This window comes from Rana temporaria, chromosome 6, assembly GCF_905171775.1.
Source record: "Rana temporaria chromosome 6, aRanTem1.1, whole genome shotgun sequence".
In the NCBI taxonomy this organism is placed as follows: Eukaryota; Metazoa; Chordata; class Amphibia; order Anura; family Ranidae; genus Rana; species Rana temporaria.
Genome location: NC_053494.1, coordinates 14,064,587 through 14,084,250, shown reverse-complemented (window position 1 = coordinate 14,084,250; position 19,664 = coordinate 14,064,587). Strand labels below are relative to the sequence as shown.

The window sequence follows — 19,664 nt, the reverse complement described above, 5'->3', positions numbered from 1 at the left end:
AAATGAAAAAATATCTAAAGCAAATGGAAAGTGTCCTAAAGCTGAGTAGTATGATGGTCTCAATGAGTTGGTGAGGTAGTCTTCTCATAAATGGCTGATAAAATGATGATAATAAAAGATAATAAAATGATCTAAAAAGACATCCATAAACAGTCTCCAAGAACTCTCACCTTATAAATACTATATAAGGACATATAGCATGGGTGTATGCGTCTCCGGGATGTAGATCTCACTCCTTCCCAATGGTATTCTCTATGGCTGCTTCTTATAACCGTTGCTGGTACCAGTTTCAACAATGTATATTGGACCTATAAGGGTGCTCAATACTCCATAAGAGCCAAGGGGAGAGAAAAAAGAACGGATGCCTCCAATGGTAAAGTAAGTAAAAAAGGGGGGGTGCTTTATTAATATGTAAAATGGACTCTTACATCAATAAAAGTAAAGGAATGCAAAATAAAGTAGTAGGACGTGGCGTACACAGCGCCGTCTTACATCTCTCTGCTGGCCTCCGGCTTACGCAGGTGTCACGTGGTCTCGATTCCCTACGGTGTTACGCCGCGCACCTCGTAACTTAATCCCCTGCTAAACAACACCATGTGACAAAAGTGAATATGTGCACACATTCCAAAAAATATATATAAATGTGTTTAAATATTAATTAAATATAAATCCATATATCACATCAAGTAGGTTTGTGAAAAAATAATGAGAATAGCTTCTAGGGTTGTCCCGATAATGATACCAAGCATTTCCCCGAGTACTTGTACTCTGGGAAAATGCTCTGATACTTTACTCGATACCTGACTTTCCCTGTATCCTCCTCCAGTTCCCCCCTTCAGTTCTGCTCTCTCCAGGGCCGATCCGCCCTATAGGCTCACTATGCAAGCCGCTTAGGGCCCCGCAAAGCTTCGGAGGGCCCCCAAATTACTAGAGGCCTCATCTGGTGAGAAGTCATTTTCGGCCCCTCACCCCGCTCCGCAACTCTCTGGCTGCATGGGAGAAGAGGTAAGAAGTCATTTCTGACAGCAGAACACCCCCCACCTGCTTCTCAACCTTAATCTGACATGTAATTTTCGACATCCCCCCCAAAGCCCCCACCCCACCGCTTCTCAACTTTAATGGGACATGTCATTTTGCTTAGGGCCCCAGGGAGGTCAGGATCAGCACTAGCTCTCTCCCTCCATGCTCCTGTGTCCCTCCTCCGTGCCGCTGCCATTCCGCTCTCCCCCTCCGTGCCGCTGCGGTCCTCAGTTCTGCTCTCCCCCTCCATGCTCCGTGTCCCCCCTCCGTGCTCTGTGTCCCCCTTCATGTCCTCCTCCGCCCCCTCTGTCGCTAAACCTGGCTTCTACCTTTTCCGAATGAGCAGAGTCAGTGATCACTGACTCTGTGCATTCATATAACTGAGCATCATAACCTGTGTTTACAATACTTCAGTTTATGAATGGAGAGGAACCTCTGTCTCCTGTCCATTCATTTTCAGTGCAGCTGAGAAAGGGAATGGGGAATCTGTGTCCTTAGTCCCTTTCTCTGTCTCAAAGGGGAGATGTCAGAGGCCTGTTAAGACCCCTGATATCTCACCAAAGCCCCCCAACAGGGCTAAGGAAAAAAAATAGCAATAAATAATAAAAATAATTAATTGTAAAAAATAATACATATTAAAATAAAAAACACACTGACACATCCACCCCCCCCCCCCAAGAAAGTATTGTAAAAAAAATAAAAAATAAAAATTAAAATTGTAAAATAAAAAGAATCGGTCTTAAAGTGGTATTGGGACAACCCTAATAGCTTCCAATCTTCCAAAAAGATTTAGCTCATGTATAGAGGGATAATGTTGCCAACATCCCTATGTCAATACAAAAAATGGATACCTCTAAAGGAGGTGGGACTTTTAGGGCAACAACAAGTATGGTGACAAATGGGTCATAAAAATATAGAAATTTATTACAAAATAGTATTACAAAAATAGTCAAAGAATAAACACTTCACAGTAGTATGTCAACATCTAAAATAAAAAATTGGAAAAAACTGCTGCTATGAGATCATCATGTACCCCAGCACAAAACTGGGGGTATGGATGGTCGTTTCCAACGCGTTTCAAATGCTTTTAGTAATACATCCTTCTTCAGGTATGGTATGCTCAATGCCCATAGGTCTCCCCCACTCCCAGAGGGCTCCAAGACCATGAGGGGTGTGTGAAATAACAAACGTATCCACATAAGAATGTCAGCAGCCAAGAATGGATATGAGGTATCACAACTAAGGGAAAATTTAAATAAACACAAAAGGTCATTAGACCAATACCCAGCAACAAAACACAGAGTGAAACAAAAGAGCACCAAAAAGTACTCACCACTCCTAATCAGTAGGCTCAGTATGGATAGACCAGCATTCCAAGTGGAGATGAAAAATAAATCAAAAAGAAAAAAGAAAAAGGTGGTCAGAGACCAAAATGACCTCCCTCTCCAACAGTGGAGGGTAGGGAAATGATTGCTGGACAAGCCCCTCGGACTCCCTTATAAACTTACCATTGATGATACAGCCCCAGGTGAAATGAATGATCTCCTTGTAACAGAGCAGCTGTCATTAGTGATCAAATCACTAGCGAGGAAAGCCTAACCACAATAGTCCCTGCCTTCTCCAGATCAGCTGAGCCTGAGAGTAGAGCATTCGATGCAGACACCTATGTCAGCTGGCCGTGCTGCAACCAATAGGAAGCGCAGCATTCCAGCTCGACGCTTGGCGTCACCCATCTAGTGCGTCATTCCGCTGGGACCTGAGCATATCTAGTTGCATCCAATGAGGCGTGCGTCCACGGCGCAACCAATCAGGTGCGTCGAAGGTCGCTCGGTTGTGACGCGCCGGGAGTGCGGGCTGAAGTCAAATGTTCGGCGCGTCTCTAGTGACGCCGCCTTACGCGCCCATTCGACGGATCATGGCCGGACACAGAACGGAACCGTATCCACCAACAGGGGGCGGCCCCCGCCGCACATGACACACCCAAAAAGACACACTTAAAGATAAGCAATAATAAACAAAGGACATGGTACATGCCCATTGGGAGGAAACGAGGCAGCCAAAGGGCTGGTGGAACAGCTCACATGTATACAGGAGTAGGAAAAGGGGCCGAATGTGTCCCAGCACAATTCCACCCCAAAGGGAAGGAAATAAAACCACAAACGAACTCCTAGATGTGATACTAAGGAGTTCTATATGGTTATGTGGGACCCCAGTATCTTATAGACTGACAGGCAAAAAATCTGTCAGTTGCAATAAGGGGATATAGTCACCACTGCCGGAGACGGGGGTACCTCCAGGGTATAAATGCCCTGGTGGAAAAGCACTTGAGTGCTCATCTCCCCCGGCAGTGGATGGAGGAGCCCTACTAGATTGAGAGGGGGAAGCACTACAGACACTGAACAGGGCATCCGATAGGCCCCAAACCGGGCAAGGTGTTTAAACACACGCAGAGTCTCAGATGGAGACCATAGAATGCTGCAGGCAGGTTGTCTGAATCTGATCACAAGTTTACAAACAGCAAAATTATTATTACATGTACATCAAAAATACATTACAATCTTGATAATTACAGTGTCAATTGGTTTGACAAAATCAAATTTAAATAAATTGAAATCCTACTTTTTTTTAAAATCTCGAGTTATATCCCAAAAGGATCCCAGGTCCCTACGAGGAGAAGAGCGAAACAAAGGACAGTGAGGAGGGGGAAGAAAGGGTGAGGGAACGGGTCTGTGGGAAAGAAAGCATTAGTCTGTCTTCCCCGAGCGGAACCCCTCCAGGAAGGGCCTGAAACTCTCCGTCTCATTTAGTCCTGGAAAAATTGTCGCTCTCAGGTGTCTAATCCAGCGCATTTCGCGCTGGAGTAGCACCTTATTCCAATCCCCCCCGCGGAGGGGGATATGTATTCGGTCAAGGACTGTAAAATTAACTTTTGGCATGTGGTACCCATGGTTTTTGGCCACGTGTCTTCCAAGAGGAAGGTACAGGTTGCCTATTCGCATAGAGTGCATATGTTTCTCCACTCTTTTAAAAAGAGGCTGTTTGGTTTTGCCCACGTAGAAGGAACCACACTGGCACTGCATGAGGTAGACTACCCCACGTGTGGTGCAATTAGCATAGTGTTTGAGCAAAAAAGTCTCACCATTGGGCAATGCCAGTGTGGTCCTCCTACCAATGACCTCACATTGTGCGCAATGTCCACATGGGAAAGTCCCATGTGTCTTGCATGGATCTTTCATAGAGTTACCCCTATATTCACTTCGGACCAACATAGACCCCAAGGAGTCCGCTCGTCTGAAGGTGAGTTGGGGTCTGTCCAACAATAAATTTTGAAGGATAGGATCCTCCATCAATATTGGCCAAAATTTTGTTATTATCCTTCGGATTCTCACATGCTCATTTGAGAATCCCAGGATAATCTTTGAATTGTTTTCTTCGGACCCCACTTTCTGAGATTTGGTTTTGAAGATCAGTTGGCATCTGTCTAGGGCTTTCACTCTATTAAATGCCTTCCGGAGACAAGTTCTTGTATATCCCCTAGAAGATAAAGGAAGAGAGAGTGCATTGCACTGCTCGTGAAAGTCATCTTCCAAAGAACAGTTTCTTCTAATCCTAAGGAACTGACTGAAGGGTATTGACCTCTTGAGAGGCTCGGGATGAAAACTGCCAGCATGTAAAATAGTATTCCCGGCAGTCTCTTTCCTAAAGAGAGTCGAGTAGATTTTGCCATCAGAGTCCTTCCTAATGCTGAGGTCTAAAAAATTGATTTCCGATTGGTCATGAGACATAGTGAAAAACAGATTAAATTTGTTGATGTTCATAAGTCTCAGGAGTTCCTTAAGGTCACCTTCTGATCCGTCCCAGACGATAAGAATATCGTCTATGTAACGCTGCCAAATCAAAATATGGGCAGCGCACATAGAGGCATTCTCTCCCAGGAGGAAATCCCGCTCCCACTCCCCCAGGTACAGGTTGGCATAGGAAGGTGCACAGCACGTTCCCATAGCCACACCCTGTACCTGGAGGTAGTGGGAGCCCTGGAAGAGAAAGGTGTTGTGATACAAAATAAATTCCAAAATGGTAAGGATGAAGGTGTTGAACTTCCAATCGGTGGTGGGCCGCTGCTTGAGAACCTGTTCCAAGCTTCCAATCTTCCACCACACCCGGTGTCAGTGAATCCTCTCCCGTCAGATGCAAAATTCACCAACTCAAATTGCCTTACACTCTTGTGTTCGGCGTGTAATCGTGTACAAAAAGACCTCACTGGTAGGTATAGCAGATAATCCCAGTTCCAACCTGTGCGGCAACCATCTGAAGTGAACGAGTGACGTTTCAAGGCCGGTCAAGGAAGCAGAGGTCCAGGAAGGAACAGCGGGAAGTTGGTGAGCGATCAGTTGACACCTTGGGTCCGCCGCGACCAGGGCAGGACTTAGGGTGGTGGGGGCCCCTGGGCTTGAGTCACTTTCGGGCCCTACCTTCTATACATTACTTTAAATAGAACAAAATGATACATACACAAGCTATGGATTAGAGCTACACAATTCTGGATAAACTGAGAATAAAAATAAAGATTGCGATTCTGAACAAACAACTACACAAAATTAGCGGACATGCAGGGGTGGTCAGGGATTGTGCGGACATGAAGGGGTGGTCAGGGACTGTGCGGACATACAGGGGGTGGTCAGGGACTGTGTGGATATACAGGGGGTGGTCAGGGACTGTGTGGACATACAGGGGGTGGTCAGGGACTGTGTGGACATACAGGGGGTGGTTAGGGACTGTGCGGACATACAGGGGTGGTCAGGGACTGTGCGGACATACAGGGGGTGGTCAGGGATTGTGCGGACATACAGGGGTGGTCAGGGACTGTGCGGACATACAGGGGGTGGTCAGGGATTGTGCGGACATACAGGGGGTGGTCAGGGACTGTGCGGACATACAGGGTTGGTCAGGGACTGTGCGGACATACAGGGGGTTGTCAGGGACTTTGCGGACATACAGGGGTGGTCAGGGACTGTGCGGACATACAGGGGGTGGTCTAAGGTGACCACATTTCCAAACACCCATTCAGGGACACCTCCCTTCCCAAAAATCAGCTTGTGATGTAACAAATCACAGCACATTGATTGGACACAAGAGGCAGGATTTATGATTTCTCCCATCACAAGCAGGGGGCGGGGACTGTGCTCCTCCTGGCATTTCCGGCCAGGGCAAGTACTGTCAGTGAGTAAAGCGGTGATGTGGCGGCCTTTTTTGGGGGCATCAGATTGGCCCAGGGGGGTGGCTGTGTCAGTTTCATTCCGGGACACTGTATTGTCCTGGAATGAATGTGCCCGGGACCGACCTGCAAAATGCGGGACTGTCCTGGACAATCCGGGACACTTGGTCACCCTAGGGTGGTCAGGGACTGTGCGGACATACAGGGGGTGGTCAGGGACTGTGCGGACATACAGGGTTGGTCAGGGACTGTGCGGACATACAGGGGGTGGTCAGGGACTGTGTGGACATACAGGGGGTGGTCAGGGACTGTGTGGACATACAGGGGGTGGTCAGGGACTGTGCGGACATACAGGGGTGGTTATGGTAATGACAAGCAAACTCTCTGTCTCACCTGACTATCAAGGTAATAACATAACATTGCAGCAGCAGCCCCCGCCAAACACTGGAGTCACAGCCACAGACGATCCCGATGCAGACGCCAGGGCAGGACAGTTGATCACTCTTCCGAGTCTTCTGTCCCCTACTACAACTACAAGCAGGACTCAGGAGAAGCGACTGTCCACTTTGAGCGCCCGCCCTGCAGTGTATTCTGGGAGGTGTAGTCTCTTCAGCGTACAGGCACAGCCCGGCCGAGTCTAGTGTGTGCTGTAGAGAACTGCATCTCCCATCATGCAATGTGGTGCCAACTAGGACCGCGATGGAGCCTGTTATTGGCTGCTGCCACTGATGAGGGTGTAACGGGGGGAACTTTTAATGTGTGACAGAGGTGATGTTTCTGTCACGCTAATCTGACAGAACGCCGGCCCGCTCGCGGCTCACCCCGCCAGCCTTTGCCTAATTAGAGAGCCGCCTCTGCAGGCAGGGGCCACCTATTGGGCGGGGCCCATGGGCATGAGCCCAGTCAAGCCCAATGGTAAGTCCGGCCCTGGCCGCGACCAATATACTCTGTTTTCGGTTCTTTTCTGAATGTTTGCTGTGCAGTGTATTGCTCTATTTTTTGCGATTCATGAAGATCTAAGTGTGTTATTAAACTGATTTTACGGTATCACACTATTTTGAGCACTTCTTTTATTTACATGCGGAGCTTTCTGGCAGTGAATTGGTTGGAACTGGGATTATCTGCTATACCTACCAGTGAGGTCTTTTTGTACACGTTTACACGCCGAACACGAGAGTGTAAGGAAATTTGAGTTGGTGAGTTTTGACACCGGTGTGGTGGAAGATTGGAAGCTATTATCATTATTTTTTCACAAACCTACGTGATGTGATATATGGAATATTTAACCACTTAAGGACGATATACGTCAGCAGAATGGCACGGCTGGGCACATCAACGTATATGTACGTTGCTCTTTAAGCCCAGCCGTGGGGTCGCGGGCACGCTCCCGCGACCCGGTCCGAAGCTCCGTGATCACGAGACCCGATCGCCGCTGGAGTCCCGCGATCGGTCCTCCGGAGCTGAAGAACGGGGAGAGCTGTAAAACATGTAAACATGGCTTCCCCGTTCTTCACTGTGGCGGTGTCATCGATCGTGTGATCCTCTTATAGGGAGACACAATCAATGACGTCACACCTACAGCCACACCCCCCTACAGTTGTAAACACACTTCAGGTCACACAACTCCATCAGCGCCCCCTGTGGTTAACTCCCAAACTGCAATTGTCATTTCCACAGTAAACAATGCATTTTTTTGCCGTGAAAATGACAATGGTCCCAAAAATGTGTCAAAATTGTCTGAAGTGTCTGCCATAATGTCGCAGTCACGAAAAAATAAAAATCGCTGATCGCCGCCATTAGTAGTAAAAAAAAAAAATAATAAAAATGCAATAAAACTATCCCCTATTTTGTAAACGCTATAAATTTTGCGCAAACCAACCGATAAACGTTTATTGCGATTTTTTTTATATATTTTTGGGGGATATTTATTATAGCAAAAAGTAAAAAATATTGAATTTTTTTCAAAATTGTCGCTCTATTTTTGTTTATAGCACAAAAAAGAAAAACCGCAGAGATGATGAAATACCACCAAAAGAATGCTCCATTTGTGGGGAAAAAAGGACGCCAAATTTGTTAGGGAGCCACTTCGCACGACCGCGCAATTGTCAGTTAAAGCGACGCAGTGGGTGACATTGATTGAACTAACTGGGAGGATTTGCTCCAACTATTTTTCACAAATCCTAAATTGTCCAGCCTGTGGCAGAGGTCGGTTTCCTCCCAGTGATCTGCAAGTGACGCTCCGGCTGCCAAGCCTGAGATAACTGCCTGTCCGGGGGCACTTTACCCACCCTGATTGGGGGTGGCGAAGAATTTAGCTACACTATTGCTGAGAGCAGGCTTGCTCTCTCCTAATATCCAAGGCCTGATACTAAAGTTCCTCTATGCTCATCAACCTTCTCTATCGTGTGCCATGTTGATGTTGGCCAGGTTGGGCCTTGGAATAAAGCATTGAAAACTGAATTTGTGTCTGGACACTTGCTCTTTATTCACACTCACAGAAGTCACCACTAGACCAAGTCAAGAAGGTAACTTGGAAAGCCGGTCCAAAACTAATCAGCGTCTCCTTCGGGGGTGAGCGCTACATAGATACTGTCATTTTTATATGCTATCATTTCAATGCAAACCAAATAATTATTGGGATTTTTTTTCCTACCAAAGAAATGTAGCAGAATACACTTTGGCCTAAATTTATTAAGAAATTTTGATTTTATTTTTTATGGGATATGTGTATATCATTTTTTTCAAAGTTTTTTTTTTTTATTTATATCACAAACAATAAAAAAAAACGGTGGTGATCAAGTAGCACCAAAAGAAAGCTCTATTTGTGTGAAAAAATATAAATTTAATTTGTGTACAGTGTTGCATGATTGTGCAATTGTCAGTTAAGGTAGTGCAGTGCTGTATAGCATAAAATAGCCTGGTCACGAAGGGGGGTAAATCTTTCAGAGGGCAAGTGGTTAAACATGTATGTCAACAGGCTGTCCTTATGTACATTTTTTAAGGTCATTATAAGGAATTCAGAATTATCTCACAACTATTCTTGGGTACATGTAACAATATTAAAGTAGGAAATCTATGTGGCTTCTTTAGGGCACTTCATATATGACATTATTGGGTAAATGCCTTAGGGCAGGGGTATATAGGAGGTCCAGTCACTAAATTTTCTTCCAGCTGAGGTCCAAATTTCAAGTCTGTGCTATGAAAGATTGTATTTTACTTTTTTTTTGGTGCAAGCCACGCTCTCTGGTGCTTTTTTTTTTTTACTGTATCCTCCACACCAGTGGTGGGCCCATCCATAGGGGGTGTACAGGCGTCGCCCCCCCAGGCAGCCCCCCCCCCCCAAAAAAGGAAGGAAAGATCCTTTAAGTGCACTGTGTTCGGGTCCGGACACAGGTAGAAAGACAGATGTGCTGCAGATAGATCCCCACAGTTTGCACAGGAGAATCCAAAAGAATGGTTACATGTACATCGTTATGACTAGCTATGAGTTTTCTGACAAACTGTAAAGCCCATGATATGCCATTGAAACCAATGACCCATGAATTGTCATTGAAATTCATAGCTTATACCGAGGGACGTGAAACCACTTGAGACCTCCTGGCATTCCTCTCTATGTTATAAGATGTTGTATGATAGAGCATCCTGGAACCTGGCTTGCAGAACTCCAGGGGTACTCTGTAAGTGTTGTCACATCACACACTTACCTCTGACACTAGCAGTTAATAAACAAGTGTTGCACTACCCCCGAAGGAGCTGCTGGTTTACATTTGGGTCTGCACTCTGCCTGTCAACCACCCAGAATTTGGCTCGATCCCCCGTTGGCACAATTGGACAATAATATGATTGTGGACCCTGAATGGTTAAAAGAGCCCACAATGATAACACACAACAATGAATGTAGTCAAATATTGTTACCTTGGTGTTGTTCACCTGCCACACAGCTGCTACAGAGTCCCACACAGGGTATAGCTTAACCAGTGATAAGGTGTTTGCTTGGCAAAAGAATAGAACAATGGTTATGCAAGGAACATTAATTACATACAGCTGGTTCAGAATATCCCTGCAATCAGACTCAAATAACGTGATCTAAGCGAGAATATGGAGGAGGAATCTCTCAATGCAATAATGTCAGCACTGGGACACCTCTCCACGGGTCTCGCATAAAACAACAAAAATCACAATGTAATGAGAGCAATTATGATAAACACTATGGCCCAGATTCACAAAGCACTTACGCGACGTATATCAAGTTATGCCGACATAAGTGCAAATGTGTGCCGTCGTATATGTGCACCGGACCCACAAACTAAGACACGCCTAAAAACAGGCTTCATCCCACCGACGTAACTTGCCTACGCCGGCGTAGGGTGGGCGCACATTTAAGCTGGACGCATGGTGGCGCTGCCATTGATTAGCCATTCAAATATGCAAATGAGGGAAATACGGCGATTCACGAACCTGCGCGCGCCCGACGCAGGCTACAAGAGGTGCGCGTAAGTTGTACGTCCGGCGTAAAGTTAAGCCCCATAAAAGGTGTAACCCAGCAGCAGACATGTAAAGGTCTGCATCAGGGAACACAAGCCGCCGTATTTTACGTTGGATGTGTGTCTGGCTGGGCATAGGTTATGTTCATGGCGTAGGCAGTGATCCGGCGTATCTTAGGCAGTTGTTCCGACGTGGTTGTGAGCATGCGCACGAGGATGCGTCCACGTCACGACGCATGCGCAGTTCATTAAATGTGCTTGTCTGGCTCTCAAACCATCATTTGCATGGGGTAACGCCTCATTTGCATGGGTTTTCATGGGGCAAGCCCACTTCCACCTACGCCAGCCTGCACCTTCGAAACCTACGCCATGCCGATGCAGCGTTGGGAGCACTGGCTTCCTGAATTCCATGCTTTCCTCTCTGTGCTGCGTCGGCGTAGCGTACATTGGTTTGCGCTACAGCGGCGTAATGTGCGCCTGCTCTCTGTGAATCTGGGCCATAGAATCCCAACTGTAGGACTCTCTCTAGTGGACAGTTTAACTGGTGCGTGTCCTGTAGTAGCAACTTGTGAGAATAGAGAAACGGGTAGCTGTAGCTGTTCCTTTAAGAGTCAGTTAATCTTCGGCTAGCTCCGTTGGTGCACTTATTTTTTTGTATTCCAATAACAGGGTGGGAGAAAATGCAAACACTTGATGCACACAATGTAGTGGAAAAAAAGGAACGCTAATTCTCCCAATGCATCGTATCACCCTCAGGTGGTAGTGTATCTCTGCTTGCGGCACTGTAGACGCCAGCAAGCACAAGTGAAATCTATGAAAGTCACACTCCTGCGAGTCAGTTAACTATGTTGATGGGCAAGTGCCCGCTCACCAAACAAGGCCTCGCTTCGCTGGGTTTCCTCAGTCCGGGACATTCCTTTAGTGATCAGTCTCTCTGTAGCGTGGGCCCCTGGTCCTCCGCAAGGCCGCTTCCTGGGTACCGGTGAAAAAGGCGACTTCCGGACGCTGTGAGTTTCTGACTGTCCCTCTCAGGTTCCGTCAGCAAAATTGTCCGCAAGGATCCCCCTCTGGCTAGGCGATCTGCTCTTTTCCTGTAGGCCCAGGCTACTTAGGTCTAGGCGCACTTACAGCAGGCCTCAACATGGGCCTCCTGCTGGCTGGAAGGGGCCGTCCCGAGAGAGCGGGCTGAGACCACCCTAGCCTTAAATAAGACCTCCCATCAGGCTAAGCGCGGCTGTTGCACTTCGGTAGTACGGTGGCCTTGTGGGCAGTGTAGTCTCAGTTATACCCACAGCAAATAGAGTCTCTGTCTCTGATACCACAATACCCATAGTGCTTTGTCCATGAATAGCTGAACCAAACAAGCTTCAATACTCTTAGCATGTAACAAACACCAGAGGGAGCCAAACTTCTATTAAACATAAATTGCAGTCTGTCAATATGCTTGCAACGGTAATACCATGCTACACAAGTTATTATTTGACACAAAAAATAAAATGTAAAGAAAGACAGAATGTTTGGGTGATGGACTAGTCTGCAGTATTATCTGTGTCCTGCATTTCCCATTACTGACTTCCCATGCCTTTTTCTGCACTGTGTCTCTGTATGGAGGCGGCCATCTATGTAGAGGCAGGACTTTACTTCCTCATGTCAGAGCCTCCGTTTCGTCTGATATGGCGACCCGTCTGAATTGGTAACGGAAGTGACGTTCTGTCGCTGCCATGTTTTGTGAGTTTATAAACTGAAATCCAGTACTTAGAACTCCGTCTGACTGTTATGATGTTGAATTTTAAAAGCAGCGGCAAGCATGCTCATCTCACAGGTTTGCTAATCTGACAGAAGTTTGCTGCTTTTAAAATTCAATATGTAACCAGTCAGATGGACTTCTAAGCACTGTATTTCACTATATAAACTCACTTTCCTGTTAAAAATAAGTGTAAAATGGAAAACTCCCTTCTCAGAGTATCCTTACTATGGAGGAGTGTGGAGTGTAGCAAGATGGCGGCGACGGAACATCACTTCCGTTACCAATTCTGACGGGTCGCCAAATCGTATGAAACACCTCCAGCAAAGAGAACAGTGAGCGCACAATAGTGAATCTCCTGAGGTTAACAGTCAGAGGTAAGAGGAGGATAGAGCTGCTGCTCTTGGGCACAGTGCTGGATTGAGATCAGGTTCATGTAAGAATTTAGGGGAGCTAAACATGGAAAGAGAGAATGCATTAACCTGCCTGGCGGTGTTCCCGAGACTGACTCGGGGTTAGATTTTCCTGCTACGATCGGTAACCCCGAGTCAGTCTCGGGCTTGCCTTGCTAGATCCACAGGCACTTTTTACTTACCTTGTCCCTGGATCCAGCGATGCCACCGCGCTGTGTGAGCGAGCGGGACCTCGCTCGATTCACATAGTGCCTCCGTGTGACGCCGATCTCTGTTCCCTGCGACGTTACGACGCACGGGGACGGAGAACGGCGCCAAATTCAAAAACGTAAACAAACACCTTACATACAGTATACTGTAATCTTATAGATTACAGTACTGTATGTAAAAAATACACACACCCCCTGTCCCTAGTGGTCTGTCCTGTGTCATGCATGTCATTTTATATAATAAAAACGTTTCTTTCTCCCTGCAAACTGTAGATTGTCCATAGCAACCAAAAGTGTCCCTTTATGTCAAAAATAGTTTTAGATCAGCTAAAAAACAGCGATAATAAATTATAATCACTTGCAGAATTGTGCGATAGCGATTTGTGGGGAAATTCGTCATAAAAAAAAAAAATGACAGCAACAATTCTGCAACTGAGCAAATTTCAGTGATTTTAATTTGATTACATTATTGAATAATTTTTATTATAATTATATTATTATTTGTTATAATTATTTATAATTATTTATTATATTATAATTTATAATTTTGTTTTTAAAAAAATGTCATACCCGGGATGCCTATTAGAATCTTGTTTGGTCAGATTTAAGTGAGTTATTTCTAAAAATTACAGACCTACAATATAAAACGCCAAATTTCCTTGCAAATAATGGTACCGCTTTCAGCATGTTTTTTCGGAAAGAATCATACCGCCAGGGAGGTTAAGGTATAAAGAAAAAAACCTTCTGTATTTACAACCACTTTAAAGTTGAAAGTGAAAGGTGGTCACCTCATATTTGACATGATTAGTTATAACATTTAGGGTATGATCCTGACACAGCCACTTTTGGGCAACGTAAAAGCAGCGTATAGGGGCTCAGTGAAGGTGGTGGTGAAAGTGTGTCTGATGGGGTCACACATCTGGTAGAAAGACAGACGTCCCTCATCATAATCCAGATAGATCCCCATAGCTTGTACAAGAGAATCCAAAACAATGGTTTTATGTACATCATTATGACTAGCTATAAGCTCGCTGAAAAACTGTAAAGACCATGACTTGTCATTGAAACCAATAGCCCAGCACTTTTCATTGATATCAAAAGGCATTTTAGGTCCCATGGCCTTCCTCTCTATGTTATAGGCAGCTACCCCGATCAGCCATTCCTCTGCTCCGCTCACATCCACCTCCCAGTAATGTTTTCCTGCTGAGAAGCTCTGTGTACTTAACACCTGAACACCACAAAGTATCTCCGGGCCAATGAGTTTCTTCTGGCAAGTCCCCATATAAGTAGCTGATCTTAAATCCTGAGATATAGTAATGAAACGATTGGCTGTATCTTGATCTAGGAGGACATCTGAATTTTTGGTCACCAAGAACTTCTGGTTTTTCTTCAGGTGCTTTACATTTTCTGTAAATAGGTGAAGTCCTCTGTTTAACACCAGCGAGATCATCACCTCATCCAGGCATCCGGCATCGCTCACGTCACTGTCGATGTCACCACTAATACTTATGCCATCACTTTTTAGATTCGTCTTCAAGAAAGTCATCTGATCTGTAATATCAAGGCACTCTTCGATGTCATAAACAGTCTCGCACAGCTTGTTCCTTCGTACCTCTAGCTCTTTGGTCAAAGTTGAGATGGACAGCGAGATCTTCTCCTTCTGTCTGGAGACCTCGGTCAGAACTCTCTTCTCTTCACCATGCAGATATCTCCTGATGTCTCTAAACAGCTCAGTGACTCTCCCCGTGAATTCCGCTGCTTTTTTTTCTTCTTTCATGTGATGATTTTCCAGATTTTGGATTCTCATCTCAATCCCCTGTCTGCAGTGGGTCAGTTTCACGCCATCGTCTTTCAGTTTTTCTTTCCTATTCTTGTAGGCTTCGTTGAAAAGTACCATCTTGTGCCCCACATGGTCCCCGGCCACCCAGCAGGACATACAGATACAAACATTCTCCTGTGTACAGTAATATTTCAGGATCTCCTTGTGTATGGGGCATTTAATGGCGGCAAAGGACGTGGTGGGTTCAATTAGAACATGATTCACCGACTTATTATGAGCCACCAGATGTTTCTCACACAAGGAGGTCTCACAGTGTAGACATGTCTTGGATGCCGGTAGTGGGGAGTCCAGGCAGTATGTACAGAAGATCTTAGTCTTTTCTGTTTTGGGTTGAGTAGATCTGAAATACTCCACAATGTTATACAGTTTCTTGTTCTTCTCCAGATTAGGGCACTCCGTGTACTCCTGTCTGCATTCTGGGCAGAAATAAACTCCAGGTCCCCTCTGTGTATCCAGAAAAGTCACCATACAATCCCGGCAGAAGTTGTGTCCGCATCTCAGTGACACCGGCTCCGTATAAAGGTTCCTGCAGAGGGAACAGCTCAGCTCGTCTCCTAGAGCAGCAGACGCCATTCTGCAGAGGAAGGTATGGAGCAAGTTTCTTCCTGTCTCTTGGTTTCTAGAATAAGAAATTAAACAAATATCTTTCTTATCTTTTATTTAAGAAAACAAGAAATGAACTCTGCCTTCTATGCAAACAGGCAGGAGCTGAGCTGCAACGCCCAGCATGTCATGGCCACCCATTATTAATCATGGCATTGAACGTGTCAAATCATACCGTACGAGCAACAAACAGATTTCTTCTTAATCTGACTTCATGTATAAAATAGTCATTTCAAGACTTTCTGCAGTAGAACTATTCACTTCTAAAAGCTTTTCTTTTTTGTTCTTGTTTCTTCTGCATGAAGTGCTGTGATAAACCAGAGGATAGTCCCCAAATGTTCTTATTTTGGAGGTAAACCTGTAAGGAACCTGGATTGTTTCTTCACACCTGACCCAAGTCCCATCCCACTTCTTCTCTAGATAGGAAACCCACAGGTGATACTTAAAAAATTTGAATAATCGTGCAAAAGTTCATTTATTTCACTAATGCAACTTAAAGGGGTTGTAAAGGAAAAAAAAATGTTTTCCCTAAATAGCTTCCTTTACCTTAGTGCAGTACTCCATCACTTACCTCATTCTTCCATTTTGCTTTTAAATAACCTTATTTCTTCTGAGAAATCCTCACTTCCTGATCTTCTGTCTGTAACTACAAACAGTAATGCAAGGCTTTCTCCCTGGTGGGGAGGAAGCCTCTTGAGGGGGCGAGCAGGAGTGTCAGGATGATGAGGTGTTATGGAAGACCAGGATGCTTCAATAGTGGCCTTCAGCTCTTCTGCATTGGTCGGTCTCATGGTCAGGTGCAGCGGTCTCCCCTTCTGAGCTGTTGTGTTCTGACAGGGGGACGCCCCGTTAGAACACTCTGATCAGTGCTCTCAGCCATTGGCAACTTCAAGTCGCACAGATATAAATGGTACTCACTGGAAAACTACTTGTGTGACTTGGGACTGCAAAGTGTGAAAGGGACCTAAGGCAAACCTTTTGAGGGGGGGCCCTGACACTGATTGTGTCAAGCTTTTTTTGGGGTGTTTTTTGCTCTATTGAGCACTGGGGGCACTCCCTGGTGGTCCAGTGTTGGCATCCGAGGGGGGGGGGGGGGCTGCGCTGATAAACAATCAGCGCGAATTCCCCCCTGTCAGGAGAGCCGCCGTTTGACTCTCCTCTACTCGCGTCTGTCAGACGCAAGTGAGGAAGAGCCGATCAACGGCTCTTCCTGTTTACATCGTGAGATCAGCCGTGGTTGGACACGGCTGATCACGCGGTAAAGAGCCTCTGCCGCGGGCTCTTTACCGAGATCGGAGATGCAGGGTTTCACGGGCGCGCGCCGGTATGAAATCCTGCAGGACGTCAATAGACATCCAGTCAGGATTTCACAACCACTTCCCGGACATCAATTGACTATTGACCAGGCGGGAAGTGGTTAAAGGAACCTATTGAGAAAAAAAAAACCTTTAGTATTACTTTAAGACTTGGCAGAAATATCACAGAATCTGTAAAATGCATAAAACAAAAAAAAAAACACAGATTTTTTTTTTCACTTTTATTATTCAGATTATGCATAAATGGACAAAAATCATTTAAAAATGTTCCGATTTCCGCAATTTCAGTATAATTCTTTGTACAGTCAGTAAATGTGTTACCGCCATTGCTGCAAGGTAAAGACAACCGTCTACTTTAGTGTTATTCATTTAAATGGGCCTTTTTAATAACTGTGCAAAGATCAGCAACCCAGAGAAACCAGATTACCCCGATCCGTCGTGTCAGTGAGGGGGGGGGGGGGGGGAATTCCGACTGGTTGCTTTGGGTTACCGCATACTGCAGCTTGTCAAAAAATGTACTCTGGGGAAAAATGATTATATATAATATATATATATGATATGATGAAATATGTCACCAACATTAACACAGCTGTTTTTATTTCAATCTACCCGTACATTGGTTTATTACCTTTCGATAATACCAACAGATCCGTTATTTTAACTCCCACCTTACCATCACGTTTGGCATATCGGATGAACTGGTTGTCGGCTATAAATTACTATACTGTAAAGAGATCAATCGAAAAAGAAAAATCGATCATTTACCAAAGCGTGTTTGTATGGCCACCATTAGAAGGACTTTAATCAGCTTAGCATTCGCACCTGATAACACTATACAATTTGTTACACTTCTGCTATGGGCGCCTTTATTTAATAACTTTTACTTCTTATAACAAAGTAATAGATACATTTTTTTTTTTTCGGGGACAACCCAGGCTCTCTTTTGGCAATATTGTGCTGCGTTATTTTATTTTCTATGCAAATCTAAAGACCAACAAAAAAAAAAAAATTGTACTTTCATCTGTGTTTAATAGCCTAATCATCGTTTCGAAAGAAATTCGTATCACTGTAGATAAAAGTACACATTTTATTCTGTATTTTGCCCGTTTATAAAGGACATTAAACAATAGATTAAAAAAAAAAAGCTTTTTTGCGATACCATCAGGCAAAAAATAATTTTCTATGCGGTCTATAAACAAATAATTTTATTTTATTTTTTTTACTTTGAATGGTGTTACTGTAGATATAAAACATACATTTTATTCTACATCCCCCCCATTTATAATGACACTAGGATTACATTTCTGGCACAGAATATTACGTTATTTATAAATTAAAAAATAAGGTTTGGCATTTTTGTAGCAGGAAAAGGAAAAAAAAAACAAATTTTAAAGCCGGCTATACATGGAGCGACTTGGGTACAACCAGCTATAGCCTCCAGCAGGGATCATATTGATCAATGTATTCTTCCAATGGGGAAGACACAATAGCATCGAGGAAGACATTCCCCCATAAAACACAGTCACTGTTGAATAATCGAAAAGGCGGAGGTTCACTTTTTGTGTGAACCTCCGCTTTAAGCTTCATACACACGGTACGATTGTTGGCCAACCAAGCATCTGATTTTTGTCCTCAGGGCGTGTGCCAGGATCTTGTCTTGTATACTAACGGTACACAATTTTCGTGCCACTAACACGAATGTAGTGACGTACGACGAGGAATTTTCAGCTCTTGGGCACCACCCTTTGGCCCCTTTCACACGGGGCGGATCAGTAATGATTCGCCCCGTGAACCTCCGCTTGCTCAGCGGGGATCGCTCCTTTGATCCCCGCTGAGCCGGCGGATGACAGGGTGGTCCCCGCACACTGTGCAGGGACCGCCTTGTCTTTTCTCCACTCTCCCCTATGGGGGGGATCGGATGAACACAGACCGTCTGTCTGTGTTCACCCGATCCGATAGACGGATGGAAAAGTAGGTTTTTCCTCCGTCACACATTGGCGGATCGGATGTCACCGCTGACATCCGCGGCTCCATAGAGGAGCACGGAGCACCCGTTCAGGTCCGCCAAAAAAGCTGGCAGGCAGACCTGAACGGGCCGCCCGTGTGAAAGAGCTCTAAGGGACCCTTCTGACAATTTTGTGTTGGCATTGATTCCGAGACTGAGCGTTTGTACTTTCGACTTGTGTGACAGATTTTTGTACAGACCATACGAAAATCAGACGTCAAACTGTTGTCCGCCGAACATTTACAAGCCTGTCATCCAACATTTGTTGGAGGAAAATTGGACAACAATTGTCAAAAGCAGCACACCAACGGTAAGATTTTAGGACAGTCTGCCAACAATCGAACCGTGTGTACGAGGCTTAAGGCAAGCCATAGATGAAGCAATTTTTTTTTTCACTTTCCCAAAAAGGACTTAGTTGGTTGTTTAGGTGTGTCGGCATTATAAGATTTGTAATAACCCCTGAAACTACAAGTTTTCCTGTTACAGGTAATGAAAAAAAATAAAAATAAAAAACAACAACAGATCTACTGGTAGGATCAACAGGTAATAAAGCCAAATTACAGGGACTCAGAAAAACATCAAGTTGTGTTAATGCTATTGACAGACTACATCATATGTCATTCATTATTTTGCCCGTAGTTCCACCTTAATAAGCCCATCCATATAGCCGTCACGATGGAAGTCAGCCATGATGGCGGTATGAAGCCCCTTTGCCAGAAAATAGTAACAAAGGAAACCTGTCATGACAGAAATATGGTGACAGAACTTATGAAAAATACTGGTTGCCTGGCTTTTATGCTGAACCCCCCCTGCCT

At 45.0% G+C, this 19,664-nt stretch overlaps 1 protein-coding gene across 1 annotated transcript; it reads right to left on the bottom strand.

Moving 5' to 3' along the window:
• Positions 1-13,902: 13,902 nt before the first annotated feature.
• Positions 13,903-15,498, bottom strand: LOC120944353 (E3 ubiquitin-protein ligase TRIM39-like). Its single transcript, XM_040358405.1, has one exon. It carries the CDS (start codon positions 15,496-15,498, stop codon positions 13,903-13,905), a length of 1,596 nt encoding a protein of 531 aa, XP_040214339.1.
• Positions 15,499-19,664: the final 4,166 nt, after the last annotated feature.

Coding starts and splice junctions, on each gene's coding strand:
- LOC120944353 (XM_040358405.1), bottom strand. CDS start 15,498: ATGGCGTCTGCTGCTCTAGGAGACGAGCTGAGCTGTTCCCTCTGCAGG.